The following is a 25,008-nucleotide window of genomic DNA, read 5'->3' as shown; positions in this document are numbered from 1 at the left end:
AAAATGAGATAGTATCTGCTTCTATCAATCTCATGTGGGTATTGTGAAGATCCAATAAAATAAAGTGAAAAGATTCTTAGATCTTTTTCTAAAATTAAGTCTGTGATTTAGAATAGTCTATTCACTGGGAGTAAAACAAATCTCTGGGGCTTCCCTGGTAGTCCAGTGGCTAAGACTCTGTACTCCCAATGCAAGGTCTGGGTTCAATCCCTGGTCAGGGAACTAGATCCCACATGTAGTAACTAAGAGTTCACATGCCACAACTAAGACAGGGTGCAGCCTAATAAATAAATACTTTAAAAAAAATCTCTGAATTGTAACATTATATTCCTATCATCTAAACAACTAGATGAATTAACCAAATTTGACTCTTGTCAAAAAGATTTATTAACTTAAAATAGAATTACTTCAAATACAGACAAAAGCAAATTTCTGTTCAAGTATGAATATTTTCAATATACAAGAATGTAAAAGAAAAAAATTCTAAATCTTCAATCTTGAGGTTTTATTTTATTATTTTTTTACCTTTTAAAAAGTTTTTGGCACTACAAGGTTCTGTAAAGAATAGAAGTGACAAATTTAAAACACATGAAAGTCTTTCCTAATTCTTAAGAACAATATAATATAAAGTCTGAAGCAACCAAAGTATGAATACAGCTAATAGAAAATAAAGAATGTAATTTTTAAATTCTCTCTTTATACAATTCATCAAGGTTAAACAAAACAAAATTCCCTTAAAAATAGGGTAATAAAATAGATGAAATTTGTATCACCCAATTTGGTGATACTAGTAAAAACTATAGTTCATATTTATATACAAATAATACAGTCTTTAAAAACAGTCTTAGAATTTAAATAAGCTATCTAAATGTTAAAATTTTAAATCAGAACCTGATTTGTTTTATTTTCCATTAAATGTCACTTTTTCTGCTGAATGTAACTGACACTGAGGTACGGATACCCTTGAGACAGCAGGATTGGCTGGTTGCTGTGCATCTGTAGACCAGCTGAAAGAAAATGGACTTGCATTACTCCGACACGTTTCCTCTTGGTGGGTGGGGACAACGCTCTCTACACCGACGGGTGGCACATCTGTCTGTTGGACACAACACAGACAGGAAACTGAAAGGCTTGTGCCTATTTACCTGATAACCTCTTAGAATTAACTTTTTCCCCCTAGACATTCCTTATTTGAATTGAGATACTGTGGAGGCAAATAAGACTAGATAATGTGCTATTCATTACTTAGATCAAAGCCATTACTGATACATAAGTACCAACAATATAATCAATTCAAATGTCATTCAAATCTCAGTTTTACTAAACAAACTATTACACTACTCAACTGAAAAATTCTACTAGATTCCATTGCTTGCTAAACTAAATCCAAACTCCTTTATAATATGACCTCAGCTGACCTTCTCTAGCCTCATTACCTACACATTTTTCCATTTACCTCATCTACTATTATTTTCTCTTTTTTCCTATTCTTTTTACTGAGGCAAAACTCAGTGATTTTGCATATATTTTTGCCTCAGCTAAGAACACTCTTCTCTAATCTCTACACAATCTCTAGGGAAAAAAATTCCATATATTTCAAGACCTAATTCAAATGTCAAAATCTTAGGCAGTTTGATCCCTGGTGTCCATATTCTGCTCTCTCTGCTAGGGCAAAGTTAATGGATTCCTCTAAGCTCCTATCCTTGTCTGTTTTACATGTCTAACTTTCCTTAAAAAATATGTATTAAGTGTAGGTGTTATTATTTAATTCTGCTTGAGCAATAAGCATCTAGCACAATCTGACATACAGTATGCTCTCTCAATGAATATTTACTGAATTCCTAAAGTTTCACTCCCAGATCCTGGCCTTTACAAAGGCTCCACTGTCCCAGAACAAAACCCACTCAGCCTTGTAACAAATATGTAAGCAATGGTACCTTGAGTATAGAAAGGTTTGTTGGGCTGGAATCTGGCATTTCCCTGATGCATGAAGTTCTGATGCAAACCATAAGGCCACGAAGCTGGGACAAGAGGGAAATGGGGTCGTGGTGCATGTTCCCAGGGAATTGGAGGATTCAGTCCTGGAAATCCTGGCTCTGTATTTCAAGAACAAAGGAGAGAAATATGTTAAAACATCACCTTGTTCATTCAAACATTCCTTCATTCCACAAAGATTTATTGGTCATCACTGACCAAGAAATATGCTAAATGCCAAGGATATCCTCCTCCCAAATTTTTAAAAAAATTTTTATTGAAGTATTGTTGCTTTATAATCAGCTATATGCTACACATATACCCTTTTTTAAATTTCCTTCCCATTTAGATCACCAAAGAGCACTGAGTGGAGTCCCCTATACTATACAGTAGGTTCTCATTAGTTATCTAAACGTCTTATTTAGGAATAATTTGAGAACAATTACAGTGTTTTATTTCTTAAAAGTTTTTTTGGTTGACATATCTACACAATTAATACTATATATTAACAGTGTAAATCATATCAATTTGTGTATATATATATCAATAATGTACATACGTCAATATATGTATTATGTACAGTGTATATATGTCAACCAAAAAAACTTTTAAGGAATAAAACACTGTAACTGTTCCTAAATTATTCATAAAGGAAATACTTAAGAAGACATATATAATAATATGTGGTAATCGCTGTAACAGATTGGTGATGGTGTCTAAAGAGGGGACTAATCCAACTGTTCAAAGACAGAGAAAGTTTTCCTAAAATGATTGACTAAATTGAATTTTAAAAGACAAGGAACAAGTTAGGCAAAATGGGAGAGGGAGGGATTCAGACAGAAGGAATAGTGTGTTCAAAAGCCAGGAAGCAGGAAAGTACAGCAAGTTTGGGAAGCTGCAAAACAACTGGCAATAGAGACAAACGCAAAGGAAAGCAGTGGTAAGAGGAAAGGCTGGACAGGTAGGTAGAATTTATATTTCAAAGAACCTTAGTATGTCATTAAGCAGCTTACATTTTATCATAAAGACACTGCCAATTATCCTAGAATCAATTATATACTGGCCTGGAAGATTCTGTTAGAAGCTGAGACACTGTGGTGAAATGGTTGAAAACAGGCCTTGGTGCTAAACAACTTTAAGTTCAAATACTAATTACAAAAATTACTAAAGTTTAATTATGAACCTCAGGTTGTTATGAGGATTAAATAAGATAAGAAAAATAAAGTGGCTTGCACAAATTCTGGCATATAACCAGGAACTCAGAAAAAAAAAAAACCAAACATGAGTCCTATTCTACGGCAAACCACCCCCACCAATCTACTTCCCTTTAAGACCTATTTTAAAGTAAGTCTTTCAAAATGCAGTAACCCCTGAATCTTCTGGATCATTTCTGGAGGCTTTTCTCATTCAGGATCAAAATGTGGCAGGAAATAATCTGAAAGACACTGGCCCTTATTTACTAAACTTGCTAGCAGGAAGTTAGGAGGGACAGGATAGAGAAGAAGAAAACCAAAACCCGTACTAGCCACACTCCTACAGGCTTGGTCTTCTCAGGAGGTAGCTAGTACACATAGCAGCTGGTTCACTGCAAGTTCGTAAACAAGTTACAACTGAGAGCTGAAGCTGCAGAGCTCAGAGTTTACAAAAAATAAGACTGGGTATACATCACTGAGATCCTTACTAACTGAGAAATATTTACATAAAAGAGTATTTTTAGGATATAGTTCAATCTCTCTTGGTCATTTTTCACAACCAAATATTTTTGTAATTTGAGATAGTCTGAACAATTACCATTAAAGACAATTTGAAAAATGGGGGGAAACACTCATACAACCCCCTATTCTAACGCAAACACTATTATCATTTTAATATATCCCCATCTGGTTTTTCCATTTTTAACATAATGTTAATTTTAGCAGTAATAGTAACTAGAAGTTGTACACCCATCCAACAAATAATAAATTTTTTTGTTGAGTAATAGTTTATTATATAATAGAAGTATACAAACAACATCTATCTGACAACAGGCACTATACTGGACACTAGGGAGACAATGATAGGCAAGAAACAATTTACAATCTCTAAAAGTTCAATCTAATGCATTATGCAGACAAGTAAACAGGCAATTTCAACACAGTAAGACGGGTCTTATAATATGGATATTAAGGAAACATGGAGGAGAGAAAAGAATACCTAATACAATTGAAGGAGAGGATCTATAAGAATTAGAGACTTCCTAAAGAAAGTAATCCAAATTTTAAAATGAAGGATAAGTAAGTCAGTCAAGCTTTTGGAGAAAAGCAGGAGGAGGCAAGAGTGAACAGGAGAGTTATTGGAGAGGACATTCCAGGCAGAGGGAACCAACCACTTAAGTAAATAATTAGGGGTAAGAGAATGGTGTGTCTGTAGGGTGTTAATTAATTAGTTCATTAAGGCTAAAACAGAGATCAACTAGTGGTAGAGAGAAGAAGAAGTTAAAACTGTTCAAACTGAATCAATATATCAAAAGGCAAAGCGTGTGTCTGTCTTCATGGTTATATAACTCAGTGACTATCACAGTGCTTATCATAGCATGCATACAATAAACATTCGTTGAATGAGAAGAGCAGAGGCCACATTAGAATGGCCATGTAAGACATATATCCTTTGATCCTTGAAATCTAAATGAGTTCCACATTCTGGAATTTCTGCTCAGCAAAATATACTATCTGTATTATTCCAAAAGAGGTCAGAGATTCCTCCATTACAGTGCTTTAAGAAAACATATACTGATTTAAAACTATCACTAAAATTATTCTGAAAATTTATAAATAATCAAGCTTTTATTCTACATTTCCTCTACAAACAATATATGAGGATAACCAAGTAGTTAATAAGGAAAAGAATCATAGACAGTAAGTTACAGAAGAATCACAAACAGTAAATAGAAAACATAGATAACTTAAATCCAGGTAATGGGAGGGTTATACTTTACTCTCTCCTTTCGTGTTCAAGTTTTCCATGATAAAAGTTTTAAAAATAAATATAATGTAAAACTAGTTTAACAGCATTTATCAACTATTTTTAAATACATAAAAATGAAAAGAATGACTGGCTAGCAATAAACCAAAATATTTCTGAACAATTCTACCCAGGAATTAAGATTATATACGGTTTATTTTTTCTTTTTCAAATGCTCTACAAAGAATATGCATTATTTAAATATCAGTAAAAAACACTATTCTTTCTTAAGCTATAAAGGGTTACTAATCTTTTTCTTTTTAGAAAACTGCTTCTTAGTAAGTAAGGAGATACTAAGAGTCCAAAGCAAAGATTATAGGTTTTAAAGAAAGAAATTAAGTTTAAATCCTGGATCTACTATGATTATGACAGCATGACAGTTATTTTTAACTCTTCACAATTTCCTCAACTGTAAAAATAAGTGTTAATAATACCTACACCAAATGAGACTGCAATGAAATTTTAAAATAATAACAAACATTTATATTTATTATCTTATTTAATATTCCCAACATTTCTGAGAGTTAGGTTCTATTAATACACACTTATTTCACACATGAAACCAATGTACAAAGAGATTAAGCAAATGCCTGATGCCACATAATAAATGGCAGAGCCACAATTCAAATCCAGGTGGTCTGAATCCATAGCCCATACTCTTCACCTTACCTTATGCTCCCCACTCCACAAATAATGATTGCCATCTTTTTACTCACATTTATCTCCCCAGGTTCAACCAATAATACAATTCATCCAACCTTTCTACAGAAAGATACAAAAGAAGAAAAGAAAGGGTTACCCGAATTCCCCACTGTACCATTGTTCACCAGGGAATTTGGAGCCACAGTACGGGGCCAGTGTCCATCATGAGAGGAGCTAGGGATCGCCACGGGTCTGGCAGCAGGCTGTGCAAAGATGATGCTGGGATCGTTCAGGCCAATATTGCTGGGTGCACTGCCTGGTGCAGAATGGATCACTGGGCCGTGAATAGGCCAGGACGGGGCAGGGATCTGGAGGGGATGCATTGGCAACAATCCCATGTTGTGCATGGGAGAATACTGAGCTGGTGGTGACTGAGGAAAGTTATACATAGGCATCTGGACCTGATGGGGGTGCTGGGTTCCCTGCTGAGGTGGGCCAAGCTTGGGTTGGGATCCTGGCTGGGATGGAGGCTGGGTAATGGCAGTGGATTGGGAAGAGTTCTGTGGAAATGGCTGGGGCTGAGGAGAATAAGATGGCGAATCAGACTGTAGAGAAAAAAAAAAAGATATATTTTAAAATTAATTTATGAACATCTTAATTTTATAAAAGCAGAAATTATAAAAATATAAAACTATGGAGTTACTTCATCAGAATACTATAAACAGAACTCTATGATATACATACTAACAGATAATAACAGAACCTCATTTTATATGAAGGTAGAGTTTTTCCCAAGGTTCTCAACCCTCTCTCACATAGGTTTTATCTATAAACCTTTTTATTGCCCAAAGAAGACAAAGTCCAGACAACATACTTATCACATAGAACCCACAACTCCAACTGTAACCAGAAGTTTACATCTAAGTATCTCACACTGACTTTCATTTAGCTCCTCAACAAGCATTTACAGGGTGTCAGTTATGTACTGGGCATTGTTCTAGGTATTAAAAATAAAATACTAACATGTATGCCCTCATGAAGCTTAAAGTCAATAAGGAAAAAGAGGAGGAACAGATAAAAATTACATAAGCAATCACAATAAAATATAATGATTACTATGATAAAGACTGTATAATGTATAATGAAATCCCAGAGCAGGAATACCTAAACCCACTTTGGGAGAAGAAGAGAAAACAAGATGAAAGCAAGTGGAAATTAAGGAAATCTTCCTGAAGGAAGCGACTTTTAAGCTGAGACTTAAATGGAAACCAATACGATAAAAGAGACTAGAGAAAAAGGAGAAGGGAAGATTCAGTTAGAACAACATAACTGAAGGTATGCAGAAACAAAAGCAAATGGCCTTTTAAAGTAATTGGAATCTGAAATGACAGTTACCTAGGCTAGGGAAGCAAATGGATGTGAACTATTTTTTATAGATAGAAACAATAGGACCTGGTGACTGACTGGATGAGGAGGTTGAGGGAAAAGCAGTAGTTCAGGAAACTAGAGACAGTGAGATCATTCAATGAGATGGAGAAGACAGGAGGAACAGGCAAACTTGGGAAGTTGGAAAGAAATATAAGCTACATTCTAGACATGTTGAAGCTGAAGTGCTTTCTGAGACCTTGAATAGCAAAGTCCATTAGTCAGACTCTTACCCAGTCTCAGGTAGGGTGAGTGCTAGAAGTAGAGGATGAGAGTTAGGGGCACCATAGGAAAGTGGTTAGAGCACAGGTTTTGGAAATAGAACCTAAGGATACAAGTTCTGGTTCCAAGTGTTTATTGACCTCAGGCAACAAACTTAAATCTCAGTTTCTTCACCTGTAAAGTATAAATAATAGAATCTACATCATAGGTTTTTGTGAAGATTAACTACAACAATATATGTCAAAAACATAAACACCAAATTCAGAATAGTAGATACATTTTAGTAGCAAGGAAGGGATAGTAGGAAAGTTTTAAGAAGGGAACAGCATCCAAGAGGAATGCATAGGAGTTGTCAACTGTGGATACTCTTAAATAAAACCAAAATAAGAAAACACTGAGAATTTTTAAAGCCTGGTAGTAGTGCATGGATGTTTATCATTTTCCATACTTTTTCAGTCTTTTAAAAATATTTAATAAGAAGAAACAGGAAAAATGCATAGATAGCAAATAGCAATCAATAAATGTTGTTACTGTAATATAATTGTTATTATATAATTTTTATGAAAATGTCAGACCCATAGTAGTACATATTCAAGTGTTGGAGGTAGGGTTAGTGGGATCCTAAACGTTTTTTTTAAGACAGGTTCTACTATTGCTCTTCAAATGCTCTAAGAATTTTTTTCCAAAACACAGATCACATCAGATTTAGCATGTTTAATAGTTAACAGCTTTGAAGTGATGTAGACCTGTGTTTGAATCTTTTAATTTCTCTTATTCTCAGCTTCCCAATTTGTAAAATTTGATCATACCAATACCTATCGCTTCACATGGCCATTCGAAGGATTAAATGTGATAACAGGTGTGAAACACTAAAGCACAGTGTCAGATTTAGAATAAGCATTCAATTAGTATTTACCTAATTTAAAATGTGCAAGGTGAATACATATTTAGACAAAGGTTAGAGCAACTCAGCAAAGATAACATGAAACCTGTGAATCAGAAATCTAATTAAATACTCTGTCTTTTACAGGATACATTTCACTAGGTATCCATATCGGTGATGAGAAGCCAAAAAATTTCAAGCAAATGAAGTATCATGCATGCACTGCCTTAACAGTACTAAATCCTTAATACATCTCAATTTTGGGGTCTATTTTTAATTAACAGTGTTCTTTCATTATAGAATATTCTTCCACATTCCTGCATTATGCAAAACCTAAAACCTCAAAGTTATTACCTTATTATAATCCAACCAACAACCTTATTTGGTGGTTACCTTATTTTATAAATAAGAAATAGGTTCACTGAAGTTAAGTATCTTGCCCGTAGATTAAAACTCAGATCTATATTACTCCAAAAGTAATGCTCATTCTAGCTGATGTGCCTAGCAAGGACATCTCTATAAAGCATTGTGTAATCGGAAAGACTGAATTTGCCAATCTCAAAGATCAACCTTATCACCCACCAAAATTAGAGCTGTTTTCCTGCCAAGACCAACCCATCTGCAAGCAGAGTACTCACGCATTCTGAGGACTGCCTAGTCCTTATGGACTGATCACCTTGTTGCTGGGCTGAACCAGCCACCTGCTGGGCATTTACAAGATTGCGGACCAGCTGGGCTGCTAAGAGAAGACATCAAAAAGAAATTCAATAGATAAAATAACAGAAATGGTAATCAATAAACTCCCTTCTTCAGTACAACAGTTTCAAATCTGTGATTTTACAAACTTGGACTTTTAAACTATGATTATGTTAGCAAAGAACTTTTTAACAACTCATTTTTTAATTTAAGCCATTTCTCAATCCTTAGAGCATTAAAAAAACACAGTGATTCTGGAAACAAGAACAAATATCATACTGTTTTCTAAAGAAGATTATACATTTATTTAAGAAAATAACTCTGGCGACAAGAATCTGAATAACTAGAAATCATCACATATATTTTGTTTTTTTCTTTCAATAAACTCTCATCTGGGTTTCTAATTCATAAAATTCCCTATGAAATATAATAAGAACAGATCTCCCTCTCTCATAAAAGACATGAGAAGAGATACAATTTCTCCTATATATTCCCAGAAAAACAATCTCTCATTAACTTTTGGGGGTGGGTAGTTAACTTTTGTTAACTTTTCATAGCAAGAGAATAAAGAATATGACTCAAATCCAAAAAATACTTGGAGGGAGTTGACTGAATACAACAGACTGCTAAGACCTTGATATTAAACATATCCAAATACTATTCAAAGTAAAAACCTAAATTTTCTCTTTAATAAATTAAAAGACCTAAAGTCATACAGCTATGTTTAGAATAGAGAAGAATCAGGGCCCTTAAAATGACATCAACATAAATGACACTATTTCCGCCAAAAACTATTTTTGGCTTTTTCTATTTACCTGCCACACTGCTATTCCTCTGACGGGCCAGCTTGACCTCTGGGCACTCCCTTCGCACATGTCCTGCATCTCCACAGATAAAACATCTGAGGTCTCTGGGGTCTCTAAAGTCTCTAGTGTCGTGGAGGTCTCGGGGGTCAAGAAGGTCTCGGGAGTCTTTCTCCTCTTCATTCCCTTCTTTCTCTTCTTCACTGTCTTTCTTCTTTAGTCTAAACAGTAAACTGCTGATAGCAATAATGTGGGGCTAGGGACTTACAAACCGAGGGAACTATAGAATAAACTAAACTATACAAGAGCCTCACCATAAAGGGACTAACATGCCCATTGTTTCATGCACTTTTTTGAAGGCAAGGGTTCTCACATACCTACTCATATGGCAGACACTGGGTATTCTAGTAGTTTCAAAATACAATATCAATTTTTAATGTTTAATAGCAAATTTTAATTCTACAATCCTTAGCTGGCTATTTATTATCTCCATTTTATAGAGAAAGACATTTGAGGCTTAGAGAAAGTGTCTTCTCTAATAAATAGCAGTGATGGAAACTACGAATTTGTTCTGTATGAAAAGTTCTAAGCTCTTTACATTAAGTAAGGCTTGATGACTAAAAAAGGAATTTCCTGGCCTAATAACATAGTATAAAGAACACAGCAAAGTATGACAGACATATTTTCAGGGAGCACAGAGGATGTATATTCCTTAAGGGAAAGAGTATAGGCATATCTTACAATATATACCTCAAAGATTCATTTAATTATTTTTTAATTATTTGTTTTCGTAACAGTGAGGTTCTCAGCAAGAACCTCGTATCTTGGTCTTTTTTTTCCCTTGGATCCTAGCACACTTTCCAGCATACAGTAGGTGTTAATAAATACTTCTGCAGTTTAAAAAGCCTTAATGAATAGATGAACAAATAATAAACATCATGAGACACCAATGTACCAGGAATAAATCTCACTCTTTCACAAAACACCATTCAAATATACATTTATCTAAGGGTCAACTTCAAGGTCTAAACTTTCTCAATTTAAACATTATCTAAACACAGGTATACCTTCAATTTGCCTCATATTTATTTTCCCTACAATGTTGTTATATAATCATTTGCCAACCTTCTCCTTTTGGGGCAGTCTTTCATATAGTGGCCTATTTTTCCACATACACGGCAACATCGATCATTGGGAGCCAGTTCTCCATCTGTTAATACTCTGGAATCAAAGAAGTACTCCTAGGAAGAAAATACAACTTTACTAGGGGAAAAAAAAATCACTGTAAACTTTTGAATCCAAATGGAAAACAGACCAGGACCCAAAAGTAATTTTTTAAAAAACAAAATAAATATCAACAAGTATTTCACTGTAACTAAAACCATGATATGAAAACAAGATTCAGAATTATCATCATCAATATCACAGCTGCTACCAGTACTAATCACTTCACATTCACACTTTTTTCTCATTCATCTGTAACATCTTTGTGTAATATCCCAATAAAGTAGATACTATTTTCCTGCTCATTTTATAGATGAGGAAACTGAGGCTCCAAGGCTCGGAAAGTTCAAGCCGTTTGTCCACAGCAAAAAAAGCTAGTAAGTAAGAGATAAAGGATTTCAAGCTAAGTCTGTCTGATTACAAATCTCATGCTTTCTGCCCCACCAGGCTACTTCCACAAAGGAATCAGTATCTTTACAAAAAACTCTATGTAAATAAATCAATCCTCTGGTTTGTTTAAAATATCACTGGATTTACATTCAACATTTCAAGAATATGTAACATTTACTATCCAAAGTAGAATATACCTAAAAAGAATACAGAGAGCCAATAAGAATTTAAATCATTTTTCCAAGTCTTCGAAGAATCAGCTCATTTTTGCTTTATCTTACTACTTTTGTTATCTTTCTAAGCTTTAGTTCAGTTTTGCACTATCACAAAGACTAGTTTATCCTGACAATACCCATATCCTTGGATGGCAAGAGAACGGGTCTACTTAGTACTCTGATTTCTTCAAATCTATCTAATGTCAGGGATAAAAGTTTAAGAGAGACACCCACTGTATGGCTATTAGAAAAGAAAAAAGATAGCAACAAGTATTGTGAGGATGTGAAAAAACTGGAACCTTCATATATTGCAGGTAGGAATATAAAATAGTCCAATTCTTTTAAGAAACAGCTTGGTAGCTCCTCAGAAAGTTAAACATAAACTTATTAAAATGACCCAACAATTCTATTGTTACGTATATGCCCAAAAGAAATGAAAACATACATCCACAGAAAATTTTGTACACAAATATTTATAGCAGCACTACTCATAGTAGCCAAAGAATAGAAACAATACAAATTTCCAACACACTGAAGAATGAATAAATAAAATGTAATATAACCATACAATGGAATATCATTCAACCATAAAAAAAAGAATGAAGTATTGATATATGCTACAGCTTGAATGAACCCTGAATACATTCTGCTAGATGAAAGAAACCAGTCACAAAAGGCTACACATACTCTGATTCCATTTTCATAAAACGTCCACAATAGGCAAATCAACAGAGTGAGAGGAAAAAGGAAGGAGGACTGACTGCTAATTGGGACAGGAGTTTCCTTGAGAGAGGACAAAATGTTCTAATTAGATGTACAATCCTGCAAAAAATACTCAAAAACACTGAATTACTCACTTTATATAGGTGAACGCTAAAGTACATGAATTATTTCTCAATAAAACTGTATTTCTATAAAAGAACACAATATAATTCTTTACTACTGATGAAGTCAACATAATTTATTAAACTCTTCATTATCATTTTTTCTGATAAGACAAAAATGAAAGCCTTTCTTAATTTACCTGGTTGCTTATGGCAAAATCTAGGAAATCACCCTGATTTCTCCTCGACTCATCACCTCTAATTAATCACCAGGTTGTATCCATTCTATTCCTGAGTATCTATCTCTTTAATCAATTTTTCTTCATCCCACCTTCCTAGTTAAGGTGGCCTAGACCTGGGGTCAGCAAACTTCTGGGAAGAGCCAGACAGTTAAAATTTTAGGTGTTCAGGTAAAATTGAAGACATTATATTATATAGGTACTTATAAAATAAGAGAGAAAATTCCCACAAAAATTTTATTGAAGAATTTCAAAATATATTAATAATAACAGAGTATAATGTTTTTATAATGTAAGTTTACTAATTTGAAAAAAGGAACATTTTCTGGAGGAGACATTTGCTTAATTGGAGTTCAAAGTTAGTGCTCCCTATCATTAAAATAGAAGGCAAATTGTTAATCCTAATCTGCAATTACATTTTATCTATTTCATCTTTGAAAATATTTTTCACAGATGACTGAATCTGTAAGGTACAGAAAATAATGAATGGATCTAGAGTACCTGGAAGGACCAGTCTCTGATAAAGAAGGTGTATCTAGTGACTGGCCAGAAAGATATGAAGCAGAATGACTGAGTTCACCCCTTCTCAGTTGTGTCTGACTCTTTGAGATCCCATGGACTATACAGTCCATGGAATTCTCCAGGCCAGAAAGCTGGAGTGGGTAGCCTTTCCCTTCTCCAGGGGATCTTCCCGACCCAGGAATCGAACTGGTGTCTCTTTGCAGGCAGATTCTTTACCAACTGAGCTATCAGGGAAGCCCCTTCTTAGAGAAACACCAAAATAACAACTAACTGCTGAACAACCATTGAACAATAAAAACAAAAGGCTGGAACCTATCAAAAAAGACACCCTATATCCAAAGATGAAGAAGCCACAACAAAATTGTAGGAGAGGCACAACTGCAGTAACATCAAATCCCATACCTGCTGTGTGGGCAACTCACAAACTGGAAAATAATTATACCACAGAAGTTCTACCACAGGACTGAAAGCCCTGAACTTCATGTCAGGCTTCCCAGCCTGAGGATCTGGTAATAGGAAGAGAAGCCCCCAGAGAATCTAACTTTGAAGGCCAGTGGGGTTTGACTGCAGAAATTCCACAGAACTGGGAAAAACAGAAATTCCACTCTGAGAAGGAGTACACGAGGACCTCTAGGTACCAGGACTCAGGGGAAAGAACAGGGACTTCATAAGAAACTGGGCTAGATCTACCTGCTATTATTGGAGGGTCTCTGGCAGAGGTTGGGGGTGGGGCTGTGGCTCACTCTGGGAACAAAGACACTTGCAGCAGCAGTTTTAATGAGCATGCATTGGTATGAGTCCTCCTGGAGGCTACTATTTCCTCCCCACAACCTTAACCCTATTCAACAGCCTGAAGGCTCAAGTGCCAGGACACCTGAGGCCAAAAAACCAAAAAGACTGAAACACAGCCCCACCCATCAGCAGACAGGTCACTTAAAGTCTTCCTGAGCATGGCCCTGACCACCAAACGGACAAGACCCAGCACCACCCACCAGCAGACAGGAACTAGACCCTCCCACCAAGAAGCCTGCACAAGCCTCTTAGACAGCCTCATCCACCAGATGGCAGACAGCAGACACAAGAAGAACTACAATCCTGCAGCTTGCAGAACTGAAGCTGTAATTACAGAATGTTAGACAAAATGAGACAACAGAAGAATATGTCCCAGATGAAGGAACAAGACAACACCCCAGAAAAACAAAATGAAGTGGAGATAAGCAATCTAGGGTTAAAAAAATAAAATAAAAAATTGCAGATTAATGGTAGTGAAGATGACCCAAGATCTCTTAAAAAAAAAATGGAGCCATAAATTAAGAAGATGAAAGAAACGTTTAACAAAGACACAGAAGAGCTGAAGAACAAACAGAGATGAACAAGACAATAACCAAAATGAAAAACACACTAGAAGGAATCAACAGCAGAGTAACTGAGGCAGAAGAAAGGATAAGTGATCTGGAAATCAGAATGGTGGATATCACTGCCATGGAACAGAATAAAGAAGGAAAAGAAATGAAGACACTCTAAGAGACCTCTGGGACAACTTTAAAAGCCTCAAACATTCACATCATGTAGTCCCAGAAGGAAAAGAAAGAAAGAAGGGACTTAAGAAAATATTTGAAGAGGTAATAGTTGAAAACTTACCTAACAAAGGAAAGGAAACAGTCATCCAATTCCAGGAAGGTCAGAGAGTTCCAGGTAGAATAAACCCAAGGAAGAACACACGAAAACAAATAGGAATCAAATGGACAAAAGTTAAAAACAAAGAAAAAAATATTAAAATATTAAAAGCAACAAAGAAAAGCAACAAATACAAGGCAACTCCCATAAGGTTATCAGCTGATTTCTCAGCAGAAACTCTGCAGGCAAAAAGGGAGAGTTGGACTGTGAAGAAGGCTGAGTGCCAAAGAATTGATGCTTTTGAACTGTGGTGTTGGAGAAGACTCTTGAGAGTCCCTTGGACTGTAAGGAGATCCAACCAGTCCATTCTGAAGGAGATCAGCCCTGGGATTTCTTTGGAAGGAATGATGCTAAAGCTGAAACTCCAGTACTTTGGCCACCTCATGTGAAGAGTTGACTCATTGGAAAAGACTCTGATGCTGGGAGGGATTGGGGGCAAGAGGAGAAGGGGACGACAGAGGATGAGATGGCTGGATGGCATCACTGACTCGATGGACCTGAGTCTGGGTGAACTCCGGGAGTTGGTGATGGACAGGGAGGCCTGGCATGCTGCGATTCATGGGGTCGCAAAGAGTCGGACACGACTGAGCGACTGATCTGATCTGATCTGATCTGATGGTATATTTAAAGTGATGAAAGCAAAGAACCTACTGCTAACAGTACCCCATCTGGCAAGGCTCTCAATTCAGATTTGATAGAGAAAGCAAAAGCTTTACAAACAAGAAAAAACTAAGAAAATTCAGCACCACCAGACCACTTTTGCAACAAATGCCAAAGGAACTTTAAGCAGAAAAGAAAGGGCAACTACTGGAAACAAAATTATGAATGGAAAAGCTTACCAGTAAATACAAAGTAAAGGTAAGAAATCATCTGCACACAAATATGATATCAAAACCAGTAATTATGAGAAGAGGAGAACACAAATGCAGGATATTGGAAATAAGTTTGAATTAAAAGACCAGCAACTTAAAACAATCTTTTTTATATACAGAATGCTGTATCAAAACCTCATGGTCACCACAAACTAGTTGTGACCAACCTAGACAGCATATTAAAAAGCAGAGACATTCCTTTGCCAATAAAGGTCCGTCTAGTCAAGGCTATGGTTTTTTCAGTAGTCATGTACAGATGTGAGAGTTGGACTATAAAGAAAGCCGAACACCGAAGAGTTGCTGCTTTTGAACTGTGGTGTTGGAGAAGACTCTTGAGAGTTCCCTGGAATGCAAGGAGATCCAACCAGTCCATCCTAAAGGAAAAAAGTCCTGAATATTCATTGGAAGGACCGATGCTGAAGCTGATATGCCAATACTTTAGCCACCTGATGCGAAGAACTGACTCATTTGAAAAGACCCTGATGCTGGGAAAGATTGAAGGCTGGAGGAGAAGGGGACGACAGAGGATGAGATGGTTGAATGGCATCACTGACTCAATGGACATGAGTTTGAGTAAACTCCAGGAATTGGTGATGGACAGGGAGGCCTGGTGTCCTGCAGTCCATGGGGTCACAAAGAGTCAAGACATGACTGAGCAATTGAACTGAACTGAATATCAAAACCTCATGGTAACCACAAACTGAAAATCTACAACAGATACATACACAAAAATGAAAACAGAATCCAAATACAACACTAAAGTTAGTCATCAAATCACAAGACAAGAGAACAAAACAGTTCAGTTCAGTCACTCAGTCGTGTCCAACTCTTTGCGACCCCATGAACCGAAGCACGCCAGGCCTCCCTGTCCATCACCAACTCCCGGAGTTTACCCAAACTCATGCCCATTGAGTCAGTGATGACATCTAACCATCTCATCCTCTGTCATCCCCTTCTCCTCCTGCCTTCAATCCTTCCCAGCATCAGGGTCTTTTCAAATGAGTCAGTTTTTTGCATCAGGTGGGTGGCCAAAATATTAGAGTTGCAGCTTCAACATCAGTCCTTCCAATGAACGCCCAGGACTGATTTCCTTTAGGATGGACTGGTTGGATCTCCTTGCAGTCCAAGTGACTCTCAAGAGTCTTCTCCAACACCACAGTTCAAAAGCATCAATTTTTCGGTGCTCAGCTTTCTTTATAGTCCAACTCTTACATCCATACATGACTACTGGAACAAAACAGGAAGGGAACAAAAAAGACCTACAAAGCAAATCCAAACCAATTAAGAAAATGGCAATAGGAACATATATACTGGTAATTACCTTAAACATTAAATGGGTTTAGTGCTCTAACCAAAAGAAATAGAGGTGAATGGATACAAAAACAAGATCCATATACATGATATCTACAAGAGACTACTTCACATCTAGGGACACATACAGACTGAAAGTGAGGGGATGGAAAAAGGTACTCTGTGCAAATGTAAATTAAAAGATAGCTGGAATAGCAATATTTTTCTCAGACAAAAGAGACTACTTCAAAATAGACAAAAGAGACAAAGAAGGACACTACATAATGATCAAGGAATCATTCCAAGAAGAAGCTATAACAATTGTATATAAATACTTACCCAATACAGAGCACCCCAATATATAAGGCAAATATTAACAGTCATTAAAGGAGAAATCAACAGTAATGTAATTAATAGTGGGGGACTTAAAAATACTCCATTTATATCAATGGACAGATTATCTAGAAAGAAGATTAATACAGAAACACAGGTCTTAAATGACACATTAGACCAGACCACCTTCATTGACATTTATAGAGTATTCCATTCAAAAGCAGCAGAATACACACTCTTCTCAAGAGGCCATGGAACATTCTCCAGGATTAATGACAGGCTGGGCCACAAAGTAAGCTTCAGTAAATTTAAGAAAATTAAAATCATATCAAGCATCTTTTCTAACCACATTGCTATTAGATTAGGAATCAACTATAAGAAAAAAAACTAAAAAACACAAATACATGGAAGCTAAAAAATATACTATTAAACAATCAATGGATCACTGAAGAAATCAAAAAGGACATAAAAATTACGTAGAGTCAAATGAAAATGAAAGCACAATGATCCAAAACTTAGGGACATGATAAACGCAGTTCTGAGAAATTTATAGCAATACAATCTTACCTCAGGAAACAAGAAAAATCACAAATAAACAACCTAATTTTATGTCTAAAGCCAACAGAGACAAAAGAATAAACAAAACCCAAAGTTAGTAGAAGGAAAGAGAGATCAGAGCAGAAATATAAACAAACAAAATCAATAAAATCAATGAAACAAAAAGGTGATTATTTGAAAAGATAAACTAAACTGATAAACCTTTAGCCAGACTCTTCAAGAAAAGACAGTGAGCTTAAATCAACAAAATTAGAAATTAAAAAGGAGAAGTTACAATAGACACCAGAGAAATACAAAGGATCATAAAAAACTACTACAAACAACTATACGCCAATAAAGTAGACAACCTGGAAGAAACGGACAAATTCTTAGAAAGGCACAGTCTCCTAAGACTGAACCAAAAAGAAATATAAACTTCCAATAAACAAAAGTCCAGGACCAGATGGCATCACAGATTAATTCCATCACTTAGAGAAGAGTTGACACTTATTCTTCCGAAACTATTCCCAAAAAAATGCAGAGAAATGAATACTCCCAAACTCATTCTATAAGGCCATCACCATACTGAAACCAAAATCAGACAAAGATACTACCAAAAAAAAAATTTATAGGTCACTATCACTGATGAACATAGGCACAAAAATCCTCAACAAAAAATACTAGCAATCTGAATCCAACAATATATTAAAAGGATCACACACCATGATCAATTGGGATTTATACTAGGGATGCAAGGATTTTTCAACTGCACATCAATTAGTATGATACACCACATCAACAAATAGAAGAATAAAAGCCATAGAATCATCTCAACAAATGCAGAAAAAGCTTTAAACAAAATTCAACACCTATTTATGATAAAAACTCTCCAGAAAGTGGGCAGGGAGGGAACATACCTCAACATAATAAAGGCCATACACGACAAGCCTGTAGTTAACATCATACTCCGTGGTGAAAAGCTGAAAGCATTACCTCTTAGATTTGGAACATGACAAGGATATCTGTATTCTCACCACTTTTATTCTACATAGTTTTGGAAGTCCTAGCCATGACAAATCAGAGAAGAAAAAGAAATAAAAGGAATATAAATTGGAAAAGAGATAAAACTGTCACTGTTTTAGATGATATACTATACACAGAAAATTCTAAAGATGCCACCAGAAAACTGTAAGAGCTTATCAATGAATTTGGCAATGGCACCCCACTCCAGTACTCTTTTGTCTGGAAAATCCCATGGACGGAGGAGCCTGGTAGGCTTCAGTCCATGGGGTCGCTAAGAGTTGGACACGACTGAGAGACTTCACTTTCACTTTTCACTTTCGTGCATTGGAGAAGGAAATGGCAACCCACTCCAGTGTTCCTGCCTGGAGAATCCCAGGGACAGGGGAGCCTGGTGGGGTGCCATCTATGGCGTCACACAGAGTCGGACACGACTGAAGCGACTCAGCAGCAGCAGGATATAAAATACACATAAATCTTGCATTTCTATACACTAACAATGAAAGATCAGAAGGAGAAACTAAAGAAACAATTCCATTTATCATCACATCAAAAAGAAAAAATTACCTAGGATTAAACCTACCCAACGAGAGAAAAGACCTGTACTCTGAAACTATAAGACACTGATGAAAGAATTCAAAGATTACATAAACAGATGGGAAGATATACCATGTTCTTGAATTGGAATAATCAATATTGTTAAAATGATTATCCTACCCAAGGCAATCTACAGATTTAATGTAATCCCTATCAAATTACCAATGGCATTTTCCACAGAACTAGAACAAAAAAAACCTTAAAACTTGTATGGAGACACAAAAGACCCAGAATAGCCAAAGCAATGTTGAGAAAGAAAAACAGAGCTGGAGAAATCAGGCTTCCTGATGTCTGACTGTACTACAAACATACAGTCATCAAAATAGTATGGTACTGGCACAAAAACAGAAATACAGATTAACGGAGTAAGATATAAACCCCAGAAATAAACCCATGCAACTATGGTCAATTAATCTATGACAAAGGGGGCAAAACTATACAATGGAGGAAAAACAGTCTCTTCAACAAATGGTGCTGCAAAAACTGCACAGCTACAAGTAAAAAAATGAAATTAGAACATTCTTTAACACCATACACAAAAACTGATTAAAGACCTAAATGTATGACCTGATACTATAAAACAAGAGGAAAACACAGGCAGAACACACTTTTACATAAATCACAGCAACATCTTTTCTGAGCCATCTCCTAGAGTAATGGAAATTAAAAAATAAACAAATGTGACTTCAACTCAAAATCTTTTGCACAACAAAGGAAACCATAAACAAAATGAAAAGAAATGATGTGATGGACAGGATTAGTCTCCAAAATTTACAAACAGCTCATGCAGCTCAATTAAAAAAAAAAAAAAAAACAATCAAAAGAAGACATATAGATGGCCAAGAGGCACAAGAAAAGATGGTCAACACTGCTAATTATTAGAGAAATGCAAATCAAAAACTACAATGAGGTATCATCTCACATCAGTTAGAATGGCCATCATCAAAAAATCTACAAACAATAAATGCTGGAGAAGGTGTAGAGAAAAGGGAACCCTCCTACACTATTGGTGGGAATATGAATTGGTACAGACACTATGAAGAACAGTATGGAGGTTCCTTAAAAAACTAAAAATAGACAAATTGAGAGAGTAGCATTGAAACATATACACTGCCATGTATAAGACAGATGGCTAGTGGGAAGTTGCTGTATAACACAGGGAACACAACCTGGTCTCTGTAATGACCTAGACGCACAGATCTGGGGTGGGGGTGAGAGGGAAGTTCAAGAGGAAGGGTATGTATGTATACTTACAGTTGATTCACCTTGATGTATGACAGAAACCAACACAACATAGTAAAGCAATTATTCTCCAATTTAAAACATAATTAAAAAAACAAAACCAAAAAGAAACTAAAAACAGATACCATATGATCCAGCAATCCCAATCCTGGGGTACATATCGAGAGAAAATCATAATTCAAGAAGATAAATGCACCCAAATGTTCACTGCAGCACTATTTACAATAGCAGACATGGAAGCAACCTGAATGTCCACTGACAAGTGAATGGAAAAAGATGTGGTACATACATACAATGGAATATTAGCCATTAAAAAGAATGAAATAATGCCATCTGCAGCAACGCAGATGGACCTGGACGTTTTCATACTAAGTGAAGAAAGTCAGACAGAGAATGACAAATATCATGTGATATTGCTTATATGTGAATTCTAAAAAAAAAAGATACAAATGAGCTTATTTACAAAACAGACTCACAGACTTAGAGAATGAACTTATGGTTATGGAGGAGCAGGGGGAGAAAGATAGATTGGGAGTTTCAGATTAACATGTACACAATACTATATTCAAAATAAATAACCAACTGTATGTATCTGTACAAGGACCTACTTATAGCACAGGGAATGCTCCTAAATAGTCTGTAATAATCTAAATAGGAATTTTAAAAAGAATAGCAACATGTATATGTATAACTCAATCACCTTGCTATATACCTGAAACTGATACAACATTTTTAATCAACTATGTTCCAATATGAAATCAAATTTTTTTTTAAAAAAAGAAGAGCTATCTGAAGATACAAGCAGATTTATAGATATGGTAGCAGAAAGTTGAAGAATATCTATTTAACACCATCTCTGCCTCAAAAGGAAAACATCCAAGTGTGAGAAAGGCCAAGAAGAAAGATGGGACAAAACAAATTGGGCACTGAATTTTTAGTAAAATAAATAAAACTTGGAATAGTCCCTATTGAATGGGAGACAGAGGTAACTAAAGAAATCTAGTAAGAACGTCAGATAGTATTGAAAGTCCAGTTGAGGCTGGTGAACATTAATTTATAGTTTTGCTATAAACTGCTTAGCTTTAAGACTTTTTTCCATCGGTGCTTAGTCCAAGCATAAAGAGATGGTGGATGGCTGAGTTCATGTAAAGCTGAACACACAACAATGCGAAAGAAGGACAATGGTACAAAGGAATATGAAGTATATGCCACAGGGAGACCAAGGAACGTGAGTTAAATGGAGAGGAAAAATGAAAACAGGAGATAACTGACAGACTAGGAGAAAAGGGATTAATATGTCAGAGAACCTAATGAATAGAAGAATAGTTGAAAAGGGAATATTTCAGTGAGCAAGAAAGGTGAAAATACAGAAAATAACTTGGTTGTCATTTTCACTAGAATCTAAGGGGATGAAACACATCTACTCTATATGCTGTTATAATCCTGCTGCTGCTGCTGCTAAGTCACTTCAGTCATGTCCGACTCTGTGTGACCCCAGAGATGGCAGCCCACCAGGCTCCCCCGTCCCTGGGATTCTCCAGGCAAGAACACTGGAGTGGGTTGCCATTTCCTTCTCCAATGCATGAAAGTGAAAAGTGAAAGTGAAGTCGCTCAGTCGTGTCCGACTCTTAGCGACTCCATGGACTGCAGCCCACTAGGCTCCTCTGTCCATGGGATTCTCCAGGCAAGAGTACTGGAGTGGGGTGCAATTGCCTTCTCCGTTATAATCCTAGTACATATCAAAGAAATAGGTACAAATCAGGAATTCAGTATGTGTTGAAAGAATGAACTTTACTATGGAAAATATTAAGCATGAAAAACTATATTAACAATGTTATTTTTCTACAATATCAGTTAGAACACTGATACCAACTTAAATGTCCATTTAAGGAGAAGAGTTAAACTGGTATACCCAAGCTCTAAAATACCATATATTGACTTTTAAAGTAGAATAAAGCAAACTAAAAGATGACTGGGAAGAATCATAGGCCCCCTCTGATAGGCTCTTATGCCAAATCACATTCAAGAGGATTCTACGTTAGTATTTCACTAAAAAGTCTGACTGCATGAAACTGCTAGGTTTCTAGAAAACACATGCATGCACACATACTAATAGAATTTCCATGATTTTCAAGTAAAATGCTTTATCAGTGCATCACCATATTTATTCTGATTTGACTGTGCTTTTCATTTATTGCTATTTTAATATATTAGTAAAATTATCACTATATTTTCTTTTTGTTATATATTTTGCTTCTGCATGACTTTTGCGCCATTTCAAATTTTACTGTTATTTTATTTTGATTACAATTACTATCACCCCCACTGCCTATGAATCGGAGAAGGCAATGGCACCCCACTCCAAATCCCATGGATGGAGGAGCCTGGTGGGCTGCAATCCATGGGGTCGCTGAGAGTCAGATACAACTGAGCGACTTCATTTTCACTTTTCACTTTCATGCATTGGAGAAGGAAATGGCAACCCACTCCAGTGTTCTTGCCTGGAGAATCCCAGGGACGGGGGAGCCTGGTGGGCTGCCATCTATGGGGTCGCACAGAGTCGGACACGACTAAAGTGACTTAGCAGCAGCAGCCTATGAATCAGGACTATCAAAACTGCTTCAAGGGAAAAAAGCTCTAGACTTTTTCTGCTTTTCTCACCCCAACAAGCAAGAGTGATGAAACTGAACAAGATCAAAGATATTCATTATGCAATAACAGAGACATTGTTTCTGTTTTAAGATTTCTTCCTTCTTTCTCTGTGAGACTATGATATCCACCCATTAGAAAGCAACCTAAACCAGAAAAGACCAAAAGGAATGGGGGACACTACACCCCCCAGTTCAGGGGGTGAAGTGGAACTCTTAGTTCCATACCATTAGTTCAGCTTACCAAGGGCTGTACCACAATTAAAGCAGAAGCCTCAGCAAACAATAAAGTTTTATCAATACTTTGGGCTTCCCTGGTGGCTCAGACAATAAAGAATCTGTTTACAGTGCAGGAGACCCGGGTTTGATCCCTGGGTTGAGAAGACCTCCTAGAAGAAGAGAATGACTACGCACTATAGTATTCTTGCCTGGGAAATCCAATGGACAGAGGAGCCTGGTGGGCTACATACAGTCCATAGGTTGCAAGGAGTCGGACATGACTGAGCAACTAACCCTTTCACTTTCACATTGATACTTTGGTACTGACTTCTCTGTTTGTATTTTCACCAAGATTTCTAGAGATAGAAGAGAGGCAGCAGGGAGCACCTCAGATTAAAAATTAAAGGATCCTGAGTCCTATCAACCCTCACTTGTTTAACAAATGCTTATTTGATGCATCCTATGTGCCAGAAATTATGACAAGCACTGGCAATATGATGGTAAACCTCACAGACATGGCCTCTGTCCTCATGGAGCTAAACAGTCTAGTGGGAGAGACAGAATTTAACAAATAGATTAAAAAAACAGATAAAATATAGCCAATAGATATCTCACTATAGACTATGGTAAGTGCAATAAGAAAAGACAGAGGGAGTTATTACCATCTTTTCCCCTATTCCTAACACCAACTTGTAACAGAATTAGGTTTCTTATACTACAAAAAAAAAAGTTCTACAGGAAAACAGAAAAGACTCAGAATTCGAATTATGTAAACTTACAGCTTCTCTGCCAATGAGTGGGTAAAAAGGGGTACCAAAAAGTTTCCTTCCATTGATAAATGCTTTCATGATGAAATTGGTCACTATTGAAAAAAGAAGAAAAACAATGAAGATCCAGACCTTAATGTGTAAGAGCTTTAAAAGCAGGGTATTTCTATATTTAAAACTTACTTTTTCTAGAAACTCCAGCACCAAGGTTATGATTCAAATCAAAAGGGTCTAGAAAAGAAATATTTTATTCTTTAATTAGGAAGCTCATTGTAACATAAATATACTTAGTAACCATAACTAGAGTCTAATACTAAGTAACACAGACCAAAGTCAGAAATTATTTTTTTTTTTTAGAAATTATTTTTTTATAATTACAGATTAAAGGATGGAAACTGGAGGATAAAAAAAAAAACAACACGAGGAAATATCTTCCAAATTCTAATGTGTTTCAGTTTCCCTCTCAATTTCATTAGCCAAATAAAATTCTAGCTTTTCAAAGGAAATTTGCTGTATGACTCAGAGAACTCAAATTCAGATTCTAAACCTAGCGGGGTGGGAAGAGTGAGAGGTGGGAGGAAGGTTCAAGAGGGAGTGGACATATGTATACTTACGGCTAATTCATGTTGATGTATGGCAGAAACCAAAGCAATATTATAAAGCAATTATTGTTCAATTAAAAATAAATTTTAAAAATTCTGCCTTTTGTCTTGTTTTGCTTTGTTTTGTTACTAAATTAATATCAGC

At 36.1% G+C, this 25,008-nt stretch overlaps 1 protein-coding gene across 12 annotated transcripts in view; it reads right to left on the bottom strand.

The window, feature by feature from the left end:
• Nucleotides 1–369: 369 nt before the first annotated feature.
• The window catches only part of TUT4 (terminal uridylyl transferase 4), a 127,759-nt gene continuing 103,120 nt past the window's right edge, over nucleotides 370–25,008 (bottom strand). For 4 of the 12 annotated variants that reach the window (XM_055585880.1, XM_055585878.1, XM_055585889.1 and 1 more), the window contains 8 exons: nucleotides 24,445–24,492; nucleotides 24,274–24,356; nucleotides 10,771–10,886; nucleotides 9,658–9,881; nucleotides 8,785–8,885; nucleotides 5,774–6,221; nucleotides 1,938–2,096; nucleotides 370–1,007 (listed from right to left, as the gene is read on the bottom strand). In XM_055585880.1, coding sequence (XP_055441855.1) covers nucleotides 919–1,007; nucleotides 1,938–2,096; nucleotides 5,774–6,221; nucleotides 8,785–8,885; nucleotides 9,658–9,881; nucleotides 10,771–10,886; nucleotides 24,274–24,356; nucleotides 24,445–24,492 — 1,268 coding nt within the window. In that variant the 3' untranslated portion in view covers nucleotides 370–918. Of the gene's footprint in view, nucleotides 1,097–1,937; nucleotides 2,097–5,773; nucleotides 6,222–8,728; nucleotides 8,886–9,657; nucleotides 9,882–10,712; nucleotides 10,887–24,273; nucleotides 24,357–24,444; nucleotides 24,493–25,008 lie in introns of those variants that run through there. The other 8 variants (XM_055585885.1, XM_055585884.1, XM_055585886.1 and 5 more) reach the window with 8 other exon arrangements.

Source organism: Bubalus kerabau, chromosome 6 (assembly GCF_029407905.1).
Source record: "Bubalus kerabau isolate K-KA32 ecotype Philippines breed swamp buffalo chromosome 6, PCC_UOA_SB_1v2, whole genome shotgun sequence".
Classification (NCBI taxonomy): domain Eukaryota; kingdom Metazoa; phylum Chordata; class Mammalia; order Artiodactyla; family Bovidae; genus Bubalus; species Bubalus kerabau.
The sequence above is the reverse complement of the archived record's forward strand: the minus strand, read 5'-3'. Positions and strand labels throughout refer to the sequence as shown.